The 16069-nt window shown below is 41.8% G+C and overlaps 1 protein-coding gene across 5 annotated transcripts in view; it reads right to left on the bottom strand.

Moving 5' to 3' along the window:
* Positions 1 to 1509: 1509 nt before the first annotated feature.
* EML4 (EMAP like 4) overlaps positions 1510 to 16069 on the bottom strand; it is a 155958-nt gene continuing 141398 nt past the window's right edge. For all 5 annotated transcript variants that reach the window (XM_082743281.1, XM_082743280.1, XM_082743282.1 and 2 more), the window contains 4 exons: positions 7903 to 7990; positions 7244 to 7342; positions 4844 to 4974; positions 1510 to 4243 (listed from right to left, as the gene is read on the bottom strand). In XM_082743281.1, coding sequence (XP_082599407.1) covers positions 3770 to 4243; positions 4844 to 4974; positions 7244 to 7342; positions 7903 to 7990 — 792 coding nt within the window. In that variant the 3' untranslated portion in view covers positions 1510 to 3769. The remainder of the gene's footprint in view (positions 4244 to 4843; positions 4975 to 7243; positions 7343 to 7902; positions 7991 to 16069) is intronic.

Below are 16069 nucleotides of genomic sequence, written 5' to 3'. Positions count from 1 at the left end.
TCAGGTTTTCTTTGGAAATGGTAAATTAGCACAGAACATTTAACATGACCTGAGACCCTGTGAGGACAGCTGAGAGTGCCTCTTTACAAAAGGGCACATCTATATTTTGGTAGAAAGGTCTGGACCTTTCTGTGGTCCTTGAGGACTGTAGCCCAGGCAGATAAAGCTTTTCCAGCAAGGCCTGGCTTCCGTGCTGGGGACCGATGTGCGGCAGCTTCCCCCACCCCACCTGGAGCAAAGATGGAGGACGCAGGCCTTCTTGCTTCCCTATCTCCTTTCCAGATTCTCTATCTACCCTCATTTTTTCCTCCTTCCTCCGTTTCTAAAGGCTGTGTTTCTCCAGGCACCTGCGTGGCTCCGTCGGTTAAGCATCCAACTCTTAATTTCAGCTCAGGCGTGATGTCAGGGTCCTGAGATCGGGCTCTGTGTTGGCTCTGCACTGAGGTGAAGTCCGCTAGAGATTCTCTCTCTCCCTCTCTCCCCTGTGCACACTCAAGTCTTTCTCCTAGTATGAGTGGCAGAAGCAAGCTTTGATGTTACAAAACGTAACATCCTGGCATGGCCATTATCTAAGTAAAGGAACATGGGCCACTTGCTAAATCTCCATGTCCTTGCCTACAGGGTAACACTCCCCCAGCACCCCATGAAGGCCCGAGGTGGGGGGGGGCACGCTTGGCCACACAGGTGCTCCTCTGTTGGCTGCTCTTCTTGACCCAAGTCCCACCTAACTGCTCCTCAAGCCTGTCGTTTGTCCTAAAAACATGTCCGTAAACTCAATCTCTTCATTTCAGTTCTGGCTTTAAGCTGGAACCCCAGTTCCTTCTAGACGTTATACCAACACATCGGTGTGTTTAAAATCTATTTCATCATTTCCCCTTTATGGATCTCCCTCTTCTTTGTATTGAGGGAAAAACCACATAGTTCGGTGGGTTTGTTCTGATGCCCGTCAGGCCATTTGTCTCCGAATTGGTAGATTAATTCCTGCCCCAAGGCAGCCTCTCCGTGGCTAGTGTGTTGGGAGTGGCTGGGAACATACACTCCTAGTCACCAACGATGAATCAGGTAACAAAGAAAACCTCATTTCCATGCTTTTAAAAACTAAGGTATGGAATGTTCCCAACCTGTTTTTTCAGAAAGAAAAATTTGTAGCGGCCAATTTCTGGTTGTGGCGCAGAGGCTGTGTCCCGAAGCAGCGCGGGGAGAGAGAGGCCACGGGGAGAGGGAGCTCAGGGCCCTGCCGCGCGCCAGGAGGCTGGCAGGTAACCAGGGTCACCAAGATCACCCCACGTTAAACATTAGATAAAGTATAGACATGAAATAAATTAAAAGGAAGCTACCCCCCCAGTAAGTGGAAGCATAATCAGAAGTCATTTCCTCTAACATTATGAGGTGGGGCTCGTTCTGACCAGAATTAGGGGTATCCCCAGCCTCAGCTGATTAACTGCCGTGTCTTTTGATAACGGACAGTCATGGAAACGAGCCGTATAAACGAGGAGTCAAGACACCTGAAACATTTTGATCATTTTATTTTATAATCTTCAAAATTTTCTGCCATGAGACAGGAATGCATGATAGAAATGGCTCAACATCTTCACATGAAACACTTGGATTCATTTTCATTCACAAGTTTTCCTAAAAACATCTACAATTTCATAATCCCACCCACTTGCAACCATTATCACAGATTTAATTGACCATTAAACAGTAGTTGCCAGCAATAGAGAGCTGGGACGCTTTCTGCGCGTTAGTAGTGTCTTGTGAAACTTCCACCCAAGAGTATCCCGAGTATAAATCTCATTGTACACAGCAACCCCAGAGGTGACCGGTGTCCCTCAATAAACTCCCTGCTGGTCACGGAGAGCTGTATTGCCCAGGTGCTTAAAGAAATGCTTCTTCTTCTAGGACTGCTTGTTCTTCTCAGTATTCTTCTCGCAGGGAGTAACACGTGCTGGCCTGATATTATTGATGCTCTCTGAAAATTATGTATAGAACATACTGAAAAAAGATGGATTGCTTGGAATCTCTCTCTCTCCTTCTGAAGAGAACTACTTTGAGGTTTTTTTTCCTTGAAAAACTGTAAACAAAAGGAAAGAGATATACATGGACATATACCTATACACATAGAGATATACACTGAGTATTTTCAATGTGGCGTATATCTTCCTATAGAGATACACACAGAGTGTCTACACTCACCCCTTCACACATACCCGCACCCTTACATACAGCATGTGAATATAAATGTGAGTGTCCTTGGGAGTTCACTGGAGTTTGTATATTAATTACCAAATGATGATGAGATACCTGATTTGCATTACTCCTGAGAAGGTACTAGAAGGGAATGACAGTTCTGATGCACTTTGGAATGGCACAATCACGTAAACACTTGCATACTTAAGACTTCTGAACTCATTCAAAGTTTCTAAACATGATCTAACAACAACAACAACAAAAATTCAGCAAGTTAAAAAATAAATCCAAAGTTTTTTTTATAATCAATGTATAAACAAATATATAGGAAATGCATATTTGTCGGTAATTATAGTAGAAAACATGTACTTAAGAAAAAACAGTCTTTTGACAAGAAACAAAACAAAACTATCCAATGCACAAGACATGCATTGCCCAAAATAGCAGAGGAAGCCACATCAGAACTGCAAGGCTTACAGCAACTCTACCAGAGAAAAATTACCATATATAGCAAGTCTGTTAAGTATGCAATTTATAAAAAATTACTGTGACTGTTATTCATACTTCCATAGAAAAGAATTTGTAATTTTCAGTCTTACCCCCTCAATATAATCTGTATAAAAACTACAACTAAACTGATGAATTTCAAGCACCAATTCAAACTTATTGTATTTATATTTCTCCTATTATCAAAGGAACAAATTATGAGGAAGGCTAAGCTAAAATTAGCCAAGTAATTCTTACAGTTGAGTTTTATAGGCATGCGGTTTTTCTTCTTCCATTCACTTGAATGCCAAACATTGAAAAATGTTTTGGCCAGTAAAGGAATCCTTGGAGGAATCCATTATTTCTGAGTATTAATGGTTTAATATACATTAAAAGCTCTTTAACAAACCACTGCTTTCTTAGTTCTAAGATAAGATTTGCACACAAGAAAGGAAGGGACTGTTCCTCGCAACGACTCAGAAAAGGGCAGCACCAGGCGGCAGATGAGGCAGGCGCATCTGGACAGCTAGTGCTTGTGGAAGGATATGGCGCAGGGACTCAAGGCAACCCCACTACTCGGGGCAATACTGGAGTTTTTGTAAAAAATTTCCACTAGACATTTGGGGTGGGAGAATATCTCAGTAAGAGAGCATTTTTTTTTTCTTCTGATTATTTCTGCATCTGGGGAAAAACAAAGTAGCACAGTCTGAGCCAGCAGATGAGTAACAGTGTTTGTGATGCCTCTGGTTGTTCCTGAAGAAAACTTGTTCAGATAACAAGGGGTTTATTTTAAATCCATACAACTGCTGTCTTTGTTTCCAGTATTTACATCATACCACTTATGTACGTTTCTGAGACAATGTTTCAGTCTTTCCTGCTGTTAAGTTTGGTTCATTCTCAACACACAGCAAAGCCAGCCTTCAGCGGGGCCGCCGGCGGCTCTTGAGAGACGGCAGGTAAGACTACTGAAAACAGATCCTGTGGAAACGCAGAGCTGCGAGAGTGATGTGCCTCACTCCCGGCCTGTTACCTGAACTGTCCCGAGATCACACGCAGCTGCAGGAGCAGAGAGAGTCGCACTGAAGCCCTGCGGTTAAGACAGGCCTGAGGGGTCTTGCTGGTGCTCGGGAAGAGTGGCCTCACCCCGCTCCTTGCCGCCCTCCGGGGACGGCTCCTCATACACGGGCTCACCGAGGTCTTCACTGCCCCCTTCACTCTGCTCCTCGACGTGGTCCTCACTGGGCGCCACAGTGTGTTCCAGGCTGTTCTCCAGAAGTGTGGGAGAATTGCTTATTCTACTTTCTTCTTCAGCCATCTCATTGAAGGGCTGGGAAGGAGGTGGTGTGGGAGTATCAGACTGTGGGACACTTTCAATGGAAGACATGGGGGCTTTGGTTGGAGGACCATCGGTTACAATCTCATTTTGAGGCAAAGATAACTTTTCTACAAGTTTCCACTGAATGATGCTCATGTCTTTTCCACCAGTTGAAATCAGGTGACTGTCATTATGAGTAAAACTGACATTGGTGACATGGCTGCTGTGGGCACTGTACTTGTGACTGGGAGCCTGGAAGAGAGAGACGGGAAAATTAAACTCACTCTTTACATGCCTGTTTACAGCAATGGAAGCTACCAGGTAAGGGACGTAATTCAGACCCCAGCCAGAGTCAGCACGTCTGAGGAATGGAGTTAGCAGTCATTTCCTTTTAATACTCATTTCAATGGGAGAAACAGAGTAACATACATACATCCATATAGTCAGACCATATTAATAAATAGTCTGTTAGGTTAACGACGTTCTGCTGAGCCGGGGAGCGGAGAATCTACTGAGTGGGACGACGGAAGGTGATTTAGGAAATGGCTCCAGGAGCTTCATAATGTTGATGTATGTGTAGCAAAATATTTTAGTAGGTTTAGGAGACATTTAAATATCTACCAATAAATTACTGATAAACTAAAAATAATAAAACATCTGCTGTCTTCTCTAACGGTTTCTGGACCTTAATGGTGAAGGAGTAAACAAGCAGCACCGGCCTGGCGCTGCCCCCCGCCCCGGGCCCCTCGGCATCTCAGTGAGGAGTAACCGCGCATCTCTTCTCACCAGCAACACAAAAATATCCCCAAACAAAAGGCCCTCCAACACTCGTTTTTAATAAATTGATTTTACCTTTGCTTTGGAGCAGGGATACTGGAACAGATGAACTTTGCAGAAGTCATCAGCAACAGCGATCACCTTCCTGTTGTGGGATCGCACCAATGCATTGATATCGGTCCCATCGGATCCTTCTGGCCAGACACCTTTGATACGGCAACACGAGGGTGTGGAAAAATGAGTCTAAAATACAACTGCGATGCCACGGGGGTTTATTTAATTTTAGAATCTTAAACTTAGCTGCTAACATTTCCCTTACAAATTTCTTAGTGGTTCAATGCGTCAAAGGATGAAGTTTTACCTAAAAATCTAATAAAATTCAGTGAAAACAGCCTCAAGATGGAAAATTTAAAGACACAGAAAATACTCACTAGTAACCAGCAGGTGGTGCTAACAAATAGTTTTAGCTTAACTCCACTCCGCAAATAAGCTCTTCCTTTTTAAAGTTTCTAGTCGGAGGGGAAATTCTGTTTACTCGTACAGCAAAGTGCAGGAACACAAAGGTTCAGCTTTAGTTCTTCCCAGCAGACTCTGGGGAAGCCGTGTGAAATGTACACTCTTTCTCTGCTGTTCTCTGCAGGCAGGCTCTTCAAAGAAAACCTCCAAAATTCTTTATCTTAATGGAAATGCACAGGCCACCCACTACTCTCCCATGCTATCCCACAGAATTTTCATGCAACTATTATTTATATCCAGAGACATAACAAATTAAATTATTCTGAATCATGAGGCACTGGTGATCACGTTCAACATAATTAGCACAAAACACTATTAAGACTAGATGGAAATTATGGAATACAGAAGGGCTGAGATGCTGGGCCTCCTGTGGTTCCGTGCTATTCTAGAGAACAAGTTAGTTTTTGGTAAATTCGCTAAAACACATCGAAACATTTCTTAACTGACATCTCTTAAATAAATATTACTAGCTATTGGCTACTGTCTCAGCTTCACCCAGAATAATTAATTGTATATGGACGAGTTAGAGTTAGTTTTTAATTTCTTGTCAGCCCAGTACTCTCCTCTGTCTCTACAGCAGTTGCGTTTAGCACAGGGACCTATAATGGATTATTTTCCTCATGTACACCGCGAAAAGAACTGTTCTGATCTACGATCAGGCTGGAAGAGAGAGCACAACTGTCAGAAGGCAGAGATGCTGTTAAAGGGAAAAGTATTAATATTCTGAACACTGCTTTAGGTATTGATGTCCCCTTCGTATCCAGTAGTCTAACTACTGAGTAGAACATCTCTTTTTGGTACTTCGCAGACAAGGCTTTATTATCTTAATTTTTCCATTTGTCTTATAACTTCTTCAGAAGGGTACTCCCAGATTGGGAAGACCTTAGAAAACGGTAACAGGAAAAGATTTTGAGAAATATCTAAAACATGAGATTCGGAATGATTTCCAAATTTTATCTTTAAATAACATCTCCCAAAAAATGCCTTTATATTTCGACAGATGGTGCTGGGACACCTGGACATTCACATGCAAGAGAGTAAGAACTGCTGACAAGGAAGCGGGGAAACAGAATCCTGGGACGTCCCGCTAGTGGGAATGTAAATAGAGCAGCCACTTTGGCAAACAGTCTGGCAGTTCTTCATAAGGTTAAACACAAGGTTACCACTGGGCTCTGGAATTCCGCTCCTAGGTATATTTCAAGGGAAATGAACACATGTCTATAGAAAACCTTGAACATACTTGTTCAAAGCAGCATTATTTGTATTAACTGAAAAGCAGAAACAACCCAAGTGTCTCATCACCTGAAGGTGGATAAACAAAATGTGGTGCGTGCATACCATATGCGTACAAGGGCTCTCACTCAGCCATAAAAGAAAGTGCTGACACATGCTACAGTGTGGATGGGTCTTAAAAACACTCTACATGAAAGTCCAGAATAGGCAAGTTATTAGAGAAAGAAAGTAGATTAGTGGCTGGTGGGTACCGGGGTGGGGAGGAGTAGGGAGGGACTGCCTGTGGGTAGAAGGTTTCTTACTGGGATGATGAAAATGTTCTCAAATTAGACAGTGACGATGGCCACACTACAGTTCTAAAACCACTGTACTGTTCTCTTTAAGAAGGTGAAATTATGTGTTATGCTCAAGCTATTTTAAAAATGCTTTTACAAATTAGAATACTTCAGTTTTCACGTGGAGGAAAAAAATGGGAAGGCAATCTGTGCTATTATGTATACTTATTTCAAGTATCTTTTGTATTAAGGACCAAAAGTCTGGTGGATTTTGCAGAGAACTTCATATTAGTTTGATCCTAATACACTCGATTTCTCGAATCTGACATTAATAGCAATAACACTGAAGAACAAACACAGACTCTTTTTTTATTTAGAAATTTAAGCAAGTAATTACTATGTACAAGAACACCCACAAACCATCTTTTCTCATCAGGTGTCATATTCTTACCAAAGACTTGAAAGCCTAGTACGCAGGTATAGGTTGTCCAATCCGTGTCCTTACAATCAGATCGATTCCTGATTAGTTTGCAGCCATGTGTAATGTCCCCTTTAAATTCAGAAACAGGAAATATAGTCATAGTGCCTGTATAAATGTATTTGAAAATGTACCTTGATTCAAACTAGCTATGTTTGTTTGTAATCCATACACTGAAATCCATACACTGAAAAACACTAAGATACATTTAAAAAGGAAAAATAGTGTTCCCTTTAACAGGGTTTATAAAATTATAAAACTGTTCCCCACTGAAATTGTTCTTTCTTTAAAAAGCGTAAGTGCCCATGTATATACTCTTTCCTCTCTCCAGGAAAACTTAAATACAAAGCCATATGAGAGCAGCAATCTCGGGGCACCTGGGTGGCTCAATGGGTTAGAGTAGCCATCTCCCTGAGTAACTTCTTAGGACTACATGTCTACATATGTAAATTAATTCGTTACTTTCTCGGAGAAGTGAACTACATTTGAGATTTTCACTCTTTAGCTCAGAGTAACATACTGTCAAGTCAGAGAGCCAGCACGCACTCTCTGCACAATTCACATTCTGCACAGCCGGTTCCTTTGCGCCCTGGACAGACCTGTCTCAGCTAGATGTAATCATTTGTACTTACAGTACAGTATCTCATAGTCTCCTGAGTTGGACATAATATACTTGTTGTCTGGGGACCAGTCAAGGTGTGTGATATAGCTGGAATGTCCCTAGGAAATAAAAGATCAACTATTAGAAAGCATTTAGCGTTCTGAACAATCAAGAGTTTAGTAGCCAACAGGTTTTCTGAGAAGCCATTCATCTGGAATTCCTAATGTGTACAGAGGAGCATCACAGCGTTTAGAACTGACTTGAGCTCACAGAAGATCTCTAGTTCTTTTTCACCCTATCTTGCTGGGAACTGAAGGTGCAGGTATGCAAAGATACCGAGAGATACACCAAGAGTTCTAGGAGAACTCCGGAATGGGGGCGAAAGGTGGCTCAGCCAACTCTTGATTTTGCTCAGGTCACAATGTCGGAGTCATGGGATCAAGCCCTGCGTCGGGCTCTGCTCAGTGTGGAGTCTGCTTGTCCCTCTCCCTCTGTTCCCCACCTTGCTCTGGCATTCTCTCTCTAAAATAAATAAAATCTTAACAAAAACAAAACAAGTTTGGAACGAAAAAGGGATCTCACTACAGTGGGACACACTGAGCACCTGGAACTTGGGAGTATCCTGCTGGCCTTTCCAACCAGACAGCAGCAACGAGCACCTCCTACCTGTGTCAGACTTCCAAGAGGAGTCTCACAGGTTTGTGCCTTAAAGGACACTTCACTGATCACCTACCGTTGGGCCTTTTTTCAAATCACTGATGTCCCCTTTAGAAGGACTTAGTTTTCAAGAATGAAGTAAGGGTTCCAGGTTGGTCACAGAGAGCACAGCTTTCCTGGGCTGCTGCTTAGCACCCACGGTAGAGCCCGAGAGCTGGGGAATGTGGCACAGATACATGGGCATGGGGAGGTCTCCTAGAAAAACTCTTATCTCCAAAGACTATTTCTGGGGAAAAGTCACCCAATATGTACTCTTTCAAACAGCTGGATCCAATATGACCATCTGACTCATTAAAACATTCCTTAAACAGGAGACATGATCTTTTTCTGGTCTAATTTTTACTAACACTGTGGGAATTAAGACAAAAAAACTATTAAATGCTGTATTTTGTTGCTTTTCTATATAAGCATTTGAGGATTTCTAAGATAAATCACAAGTCTTAATGGTGGCACAATGAGACTCAAAAGCACTTTTATTTCCTATAGTCTGTGGTAAAGCATATTTACTTTCTTTTGTACTTTTTGAACTACTAGCTTTCTGCACGTATTTTTTTAAATTAAGAAACTCAAAGTACATTAGATGCAGTTTCTAATGATTCACATAGTATTCTTTTTTATTCTTAATTTTTTTTAAAGATTTATTTGACAGACAGAGATCACAAGTAGGCAGAGAGACAGGCAGAGAGAGAGGAGGAAGCAGGCTCCCTGCCGAGCAGAGCCCGATGGAGGGCTCGATCCCAGACCCTGGGATCATGACCTGAGCCGAAGGCAGAGGCTTTAACCTACTGAGCCACCCAGGCGCCCCAATTCGCATAGTCTTCTAATTACTCCATTATCCTTCTGAAGTCTAACGACACCTCTCTGGAGCTATGATCTCCCTCACAGTGCTATATGACAAATATATTTACACATTTAAATACATTTAAATGCTGTGAATTTGAGAACTGTGAAGTGCCTGAAATCCCGAGTTTAGGAGGTATACTGGAAAAAAAGTTAGGAATCACTTGCTAAGCAAAATGGAGACCTACCAACTTCACAAGAAATCAAGTTTCAAAACCAGAAGGACACATATGGTTACTGGATATTTTCTGAATCTGGCAGGAGGATAAGGTTCACACAAATCCTTTTCATGGTATGCATGATGCCTGGCTCTGGCATTAGAAGCCATGTCTCTCAGAGAAGAAAACTGCTGGCTACGTGCATGAAGGATATTAACAGATTAACTAGGCAAGGTGCTGTCCTCCAAGAAGCATTCATACTAATGTAGAAATATTTAAAAATATCATCTGGGACTCTGTGAAAAGGCTTAATAACATTATTTAGAGGAGCATCAGAAGCACTGTACACATAATATTCATGTAGTTCCATCTGTATTGGACACAGCACATATTTAGAAGGTAAATAAGTATAAAGTATTCTCAAAAAGGGCCCCTGAGGGGCTCCTGGAAGGCTCAGTGGGTGAAAGCCTCTGTCTTCGGCTCAGGTCATGATCTCAGGGTCCTGGGATCAAGCCCCGCATTGGGCTCTCTGCTTAGCCAGGAGCCTGCTTTCCCCTCTCTCTGCCTACCCAATACAGAAAAGACTTAGCCCTCTCTGCCTACTTGTGATTTCTGTCAAACAAATAAATAAATCTTTAAAAAAAAAAGGGGGGAGGGGCCTGAGTAGAAAAAGTACCCAATACAGAAAAGACTTTGGGGAAGTTACCAATTTATACTGGAAAAACGAACTGAGTATTTTTTCCCTGGTATGGATTCCAATATATAAGCAAAGAGAAGATTAAATGTAACTGGGGTCTATAATGTTACCTTCCCAGACAGCACCCTAGAGAGTCCTTGCCCTGCCCAGCTCACAGGCCACGGAAGGTACGTGCACTGCATGAGGGAAGGTAGCCTCACATTCCACCCCAAGGGCACAAGACACAGTTAAATCTAGACACTATAAATCTATTATACTTCCTTGAAAAGAAACAGTAAAGTACTCTAAGCTAGCACTTTCACTACTATTATTAAGTAATCATAGTAAACAGATGAAGCCCAAAAATACTACTCTGAAAAAAAATGAGAAATATTTTAGCTAAATCTTTGTCACCGAGAGGATCATCTAAATCAGTGAGTTGCAACACTGGTTATATATTAAAATTACATGAAGAGTTTTTTAAAAAGTAGCTAGGCCTAGAGTTAGGGATCTAGCATTTTCCCTAAGGAGGCATTCAGGTGACTCCCCCCACCATCTAGAGCAGTGCTGTCCAGTAGAACTTTCTGTAGTAATTAAAGTGTTGTGTATGTACACAGTCCAGTGCAGCAGCAACTAGCCACCTGTGGCTTCTGAGTACTTGAAATGAAACTGGATTGTACTTAGTTTCATGAACAGAAAGTTCTGGTTAGTAGCTGCGATGCTGGAAAATGCAGGTAGAGAACAGTCCATTCGTACTCCACGGATTTGAAATACCTCTTTTGTTATCTAGATTTCCATATAAACAGACATCTGTTTCTGGACTCTCTTTTCTGTTCAATTAGTCTATCTGCCTAGTTTTGATAGTTTTGTGGGATGTGGAAAACTTCAGAAACTTCAGAACTTTAGAACCACTTTATCAATGCTGAAAACTTAGGTAAGATGTCATCAAGTTTGGAGAGGAATTTGTAGAGAACAGATATTTTTATCAAGTCTTTTAATCTAAAAACACATTATGTCTCTATTTTTTCGGTTCGTTTTTTTTCAACGATATTTCCTGTGCTTTACTTGCTAGATTTATTCTCAAAACATCTTTTTGTTTTTGTTGCTTTTGAGAACAGGATACTCCCCCCCGCAATTGCATTTCTTTTAAAAAAAAATTTATTGATTTATTCGAGAAAGAGAGGGAGAGCATGTGCAAAAGCAGGGGGAGGGAGAGGCAGAGGGAGAAGTGGGTTTCCAGGTGAGCAGGGCGCCTCACTTGGGGCTCATCCCGGGACCCCCAGATCATGACCCAAGCCAGAAGGCAGACACTTCTAGACACTTAACCACTTACCCAACTGAGCCATCCAGGTGCCCCCCGTCCCATCATGTTTCTGATGCTCTTTTGCTGGTTCAAGGGAAAGCTGTTCTTTTTTTTTTTTTAAATAGATATATATTTTTTTATTTAAGTAATCTCTACAGGCCATGTGGAGCTCTAACTCAACAACCCGAGGTCAAGAGCTGCATTCTCTTCCAACTGAGCAGGATGGGTTCCCCCAGGGAAAGCTGTTCTTCAGTGTCCTGAACAGCTGTCTAAGTCAAGCCACATTCCGCCCCCTTCCCTGAAGGATGGAGCTGAAACACTGATTTCCCAACCCCTTCTGCAGCTAGGGTGCCAGAAACCACTGAGTGGGGCTTCCAGGGAAACTTTTAGAGAATGGACTTAGGAGGAGAAGTACCTTTCCCCAGTCTAATCCTTTCCTCCTGGAGCGAGGATCTGATAACCAGAGAATGACAGAATATAAAGAAAGATTTTGAGGCTCTGATGACTTCTGCTTAAATGAGAACACACCCCTCATTCTTTTTAAGTCACCAGGTACTGCATATATCCTGTTACAGTAACAATGAAACCTAATGCCTTACTGAAATACTGGTAAGTTTTATGGATTAGTTTCTTAGAGATTTCTAAGCAGACAGTTTTAGACTTTTTTCTTCTTTGATGTATATTTTCAATTACCAAACTCCTGGCAAAAAGGACACTTACTTTTTTTTTTTTTTTTAAAGATTTTATTTATTTATTTGACAGAGATCACAAGTAGGCAGAGAGGCAGACAGAGAGAGAGGAGGAAGCAGGCTCCCTTCCGAGCAGAGAGCCCGATGCGGGACTTGATCCCAGGACCCCGAGATCATGACCTGAGCCGAAGGCAGCGGCTTAACCCACTGAGCCACCCAGGCGCCCCAAGGACACTTACTTTTACCAGCACTTCTTTCCTATCCTAACAGACTCTGAAACAGTGCATCACTGCAACTCCAATATATTTCATTTCCTATGTTACCATCTCAGAGCAGCAGTGTTAAAAGGAATATAGGAATTCGAGTCAAGCAGAAAGCCAGTATGTTGGCAATCAGGTGTAGAATAAAATCATCTTAATCCTACTGCAAGTAGAGTAGAAACTTTAGGTTAATCAGAACATTTAAACTCTTTCAAGGAAAATACACAATTATCCATAATTAGAAAACTCTTCTTGAACTTTCACAGATTCATATTCAATGCTGAAAAACACGCCCAAGCACAGCCCGGGGCTCATCTAGTTACCGAGTACAGTGCTGCTGCTGCTGGCATCCAATACTGAGCAGAGAACATTCTCTGCACAGTGTATCCATGGTCAACTCTGGGTCTCCCAACAGCCTGCATGAGGGTGCCCACTTAGCAGAGAACAAGTCCAGGGGACAGAGAGGTTTCTTAACTTCATAAAGAAATGGTGGAGCCAGAGTTTAAGCCCAGGTCAGAGAGCACAGCATTTAATTCATGCTTATCTTTTTTTTTTTTTTTTTTTTTAATAAAGTCTTTTTTTTTTTTTAAGATTTTATTTATTTATTTGACAGAGAGAAATCACAAGTAGATGGAGAGGCAGGCAGAGAGAGAGAGAGGGAAGCAGGCTCCCTGCTGAGCAGAGAGCCCGATGCGGGACTCGATCCCAGGACCCTGAGATCATGACCTGAGCCGAAGGCAGCGGCTTAACCCACTGAGCCACCCAGGCGCCCTAATTCATGCTTATCTTTTAATCATTTCTCTAACACTGAAGATGAGCAGAAAGTAATTTCAGAGTAGCACTTTAAGAAAAGGAATTTATAAGTAACTAAGACTTTTTCAGTACATTTCAAAATAGCACAGCTGAGATCAAGAAACTGTGGAAAGCAACAAGATTGTAAAACTTCACAATCCTCAACTCACATTCCTCAAGGAATTTCAGATAACCAACCAGTGGTCTTCAAATTCTTTTTAGCTGTAAGATATTTCTTACACATTAAATATTATAAGAAATGCCCAGTGTGCAAAGCAAAGAAAATCATATCCATACCAGCCCAGCTTAGCCCCACTCACAACCTTAAGGCTTTGCAGGAGACAAGTTAAAAAGAGTTCCAGAACCCAAAGCCTTTTTTTTTTTTAAATAAACTTTTCTATATCGCTTAGGTGTCAGGGTCCTGTTTTCAGCTTGGTTCATGATCTCATAGTCACGTGATCAAGCCCCACTCTATGCTCAGCATGGAGTCTGCTTGAGATTCCCTCTCCCGCGGGCCCTGCCCCCACTGACTGCAGCTCGTGTGAGCAAGCTCGTGCAAGTGCGCACACGCTCTCAAAAAGAACTGAATCAAACTGCTACAGTCAATATGTGATACAGCCATGAACCCCTGAATCCTACAGTTTAAGCAAACCACTTTTTCTAATATGTACTAAACACTAAGAAGATGGATGTTTTCATGGAAAGTAAAAGAAAGAAAAAAGGTTATTTTAAATTATATGGTCTAATTACCAGGCAGAAAATGCCACAGATCTGGTAGAGCCAGCTTGGGGTGTGTGCTGGAGGGAGTGCAGAGCACCTAGGGGGAGCCCGTAAGCAGTGCTCCCAGGGGCAAACCCGGGAAGTCTGAGGACAGAGACAGGTCATAGAAGAGAAAATGAAAGGCTGCCACAGACAAACAGTATAGAGGGATGACTCCCTTCTCTCTTCCTCTCCATCCCTCAGCCTGCCCAGAGAGGTCAGGTTCATGAGGAGATTACTTCTTGGAAGATCACTGGGGTTTCTTCCAAGAGAAGGCCTGGGATGATGTGTAGTAAATAAACTTGAGGTGTCTGAGGTTGCTACATAAGAGCAAGTAAATTCAATGACTGGAAGAGCAAGTTTTGTGTGTTTACAGAAACTGCAATAGAAGTCCCCCAGGAACCTCCGAGAGTTAACTTTACAATTAACATAGTGTAAGAGCAGAAAAAGGTTAAGAAGTAAGTGTCATCATAGGTCCAAGGCCAGCAAGGATAGGCTACAACCTGACTGCACATATGAATCTGTCCAAAGAAGTGGTCACCAAGGAGTCACAGAGGCAAACGTGGACAGTACCCACCTAATGTCTAGGATAGAGGGACCTGAAGATCAGTTCCAGGGATAGCTACTGACTTCTGGGGATGTAGGTGCCAAGGCTGCCCACCTCCTGATTATACTCTGGTTTCACATGCGTATTTTTGCCTGAAGGGAAGTACTGGCTGGAGGCTGGGCATGTTCTGTCCCCATGGCATTTACATACCTTATTTTAAATGAATAAACTAGCATTCTGTTGGTTTCCTGAGGGTTGCTTATAGAGAGAAAACCTGATTGGCCAGAAGAAACTAAGATTCAGTCCCTTACCAGTTAGCTTTTAGAAATCGGTATTTTATAAGACAGTTTTGGAGAACTTGCATGATGTGAGTCCATTTCTCTAAAATGGATCTTGTTTTGTTTCTCAGCTTATGACTGTGAGCGAGGCCTTGGCCCACAGTAACTTCGTCAAGCATGCCTCACTTGTTTAGTTTTCTTGGGTACCAGTCATCTTTTCAAATGACATTTGCACATAAAATGATGCCACAAAGAGGGACAGGCTCCAACTCCTTGGTTAACTTATTAAAGGGAGATTCTCTAAAGTTCTAAACTATGGTGTTACTTAAATACTGACTAGTACTAGTACTAGAAATAAAATAGAAAGAGCATTTGTATTTGCAACTCTGAGAGTAGTTCCCAGTCCTCACAACAATGCTATATAGTAGGAACTGTTATAATGCCCAATTATAAGATAATAAAATTGAGATTCAAAGAAGTTAATTAACTTGCCTAAAATCTCAATCTAGTAAGCAGCGAAACTAGCATTAGCTCCATTCTGTCTGTCCTAGACCCTAGCAGACAAGAGATAAAAGCAGTTAACATGAAACTGTAAGACCAGCTGGTAGAAGCAGACAGCAAGAAGTGACAGCAGGAAGCAGAGCACAGAACATTCGATAATTAGAAAAGCAGAGTAGCTGAGCCTTTCATTATAGCCTCCAACAGTACTATCAACTTTAACAGTTCCTAAGGATATCTCAAAATAATACTTTCAAATGCTTTAAAGATAAAAGCTGCTTAATTGGAGAAGGCCAAGTCTCATGCAATTGATAAGCTTGCCATTTCTCAACACTTCCAAAGTCATTCTCATTATCTAGTGACATTCACTGCTGTTTCCTTTCTGGATCAGTTGTACCATAAGAGCACAAGACAATGAGATACACACAGAAAAATCTGAGGCATTTAACATTACACTGGAAAGTCTGCTCTACTAAAAGAAGGGGTCAGCCCTGGATTTGCCACATCAAGATGTGACCAAAGACAAGGCCTTTATCTTGTCTGAAAATCAGTCTCTACATCAGTAAAATAAGAGCTGAGCCAAGTGTGTGCTACAGAGCTACCTGTGAAATTTTGTGATTCTACAAGATTATACTTTAATTGATATACTCTTATTTATTAAGATATGAACTTTTTTTAAAA

The sequence above is a fragment of the Mustela nivalis genome, assembly GCF_964662115.1.
Source record: "Mustela nivalis genome assembly, chromosome: 8".
Lineage (NCBI taxonomy): Eukaryota > Metazoa > Chordata > Mammalia > Carnivora > Mustelidae > Mustela > Mustela nivalis.
The sequence above is the reverse complement of the archived record's forward strand: the minus strand, read 5'-3'. Positions and strand labels throughout refer to the sequence as shown.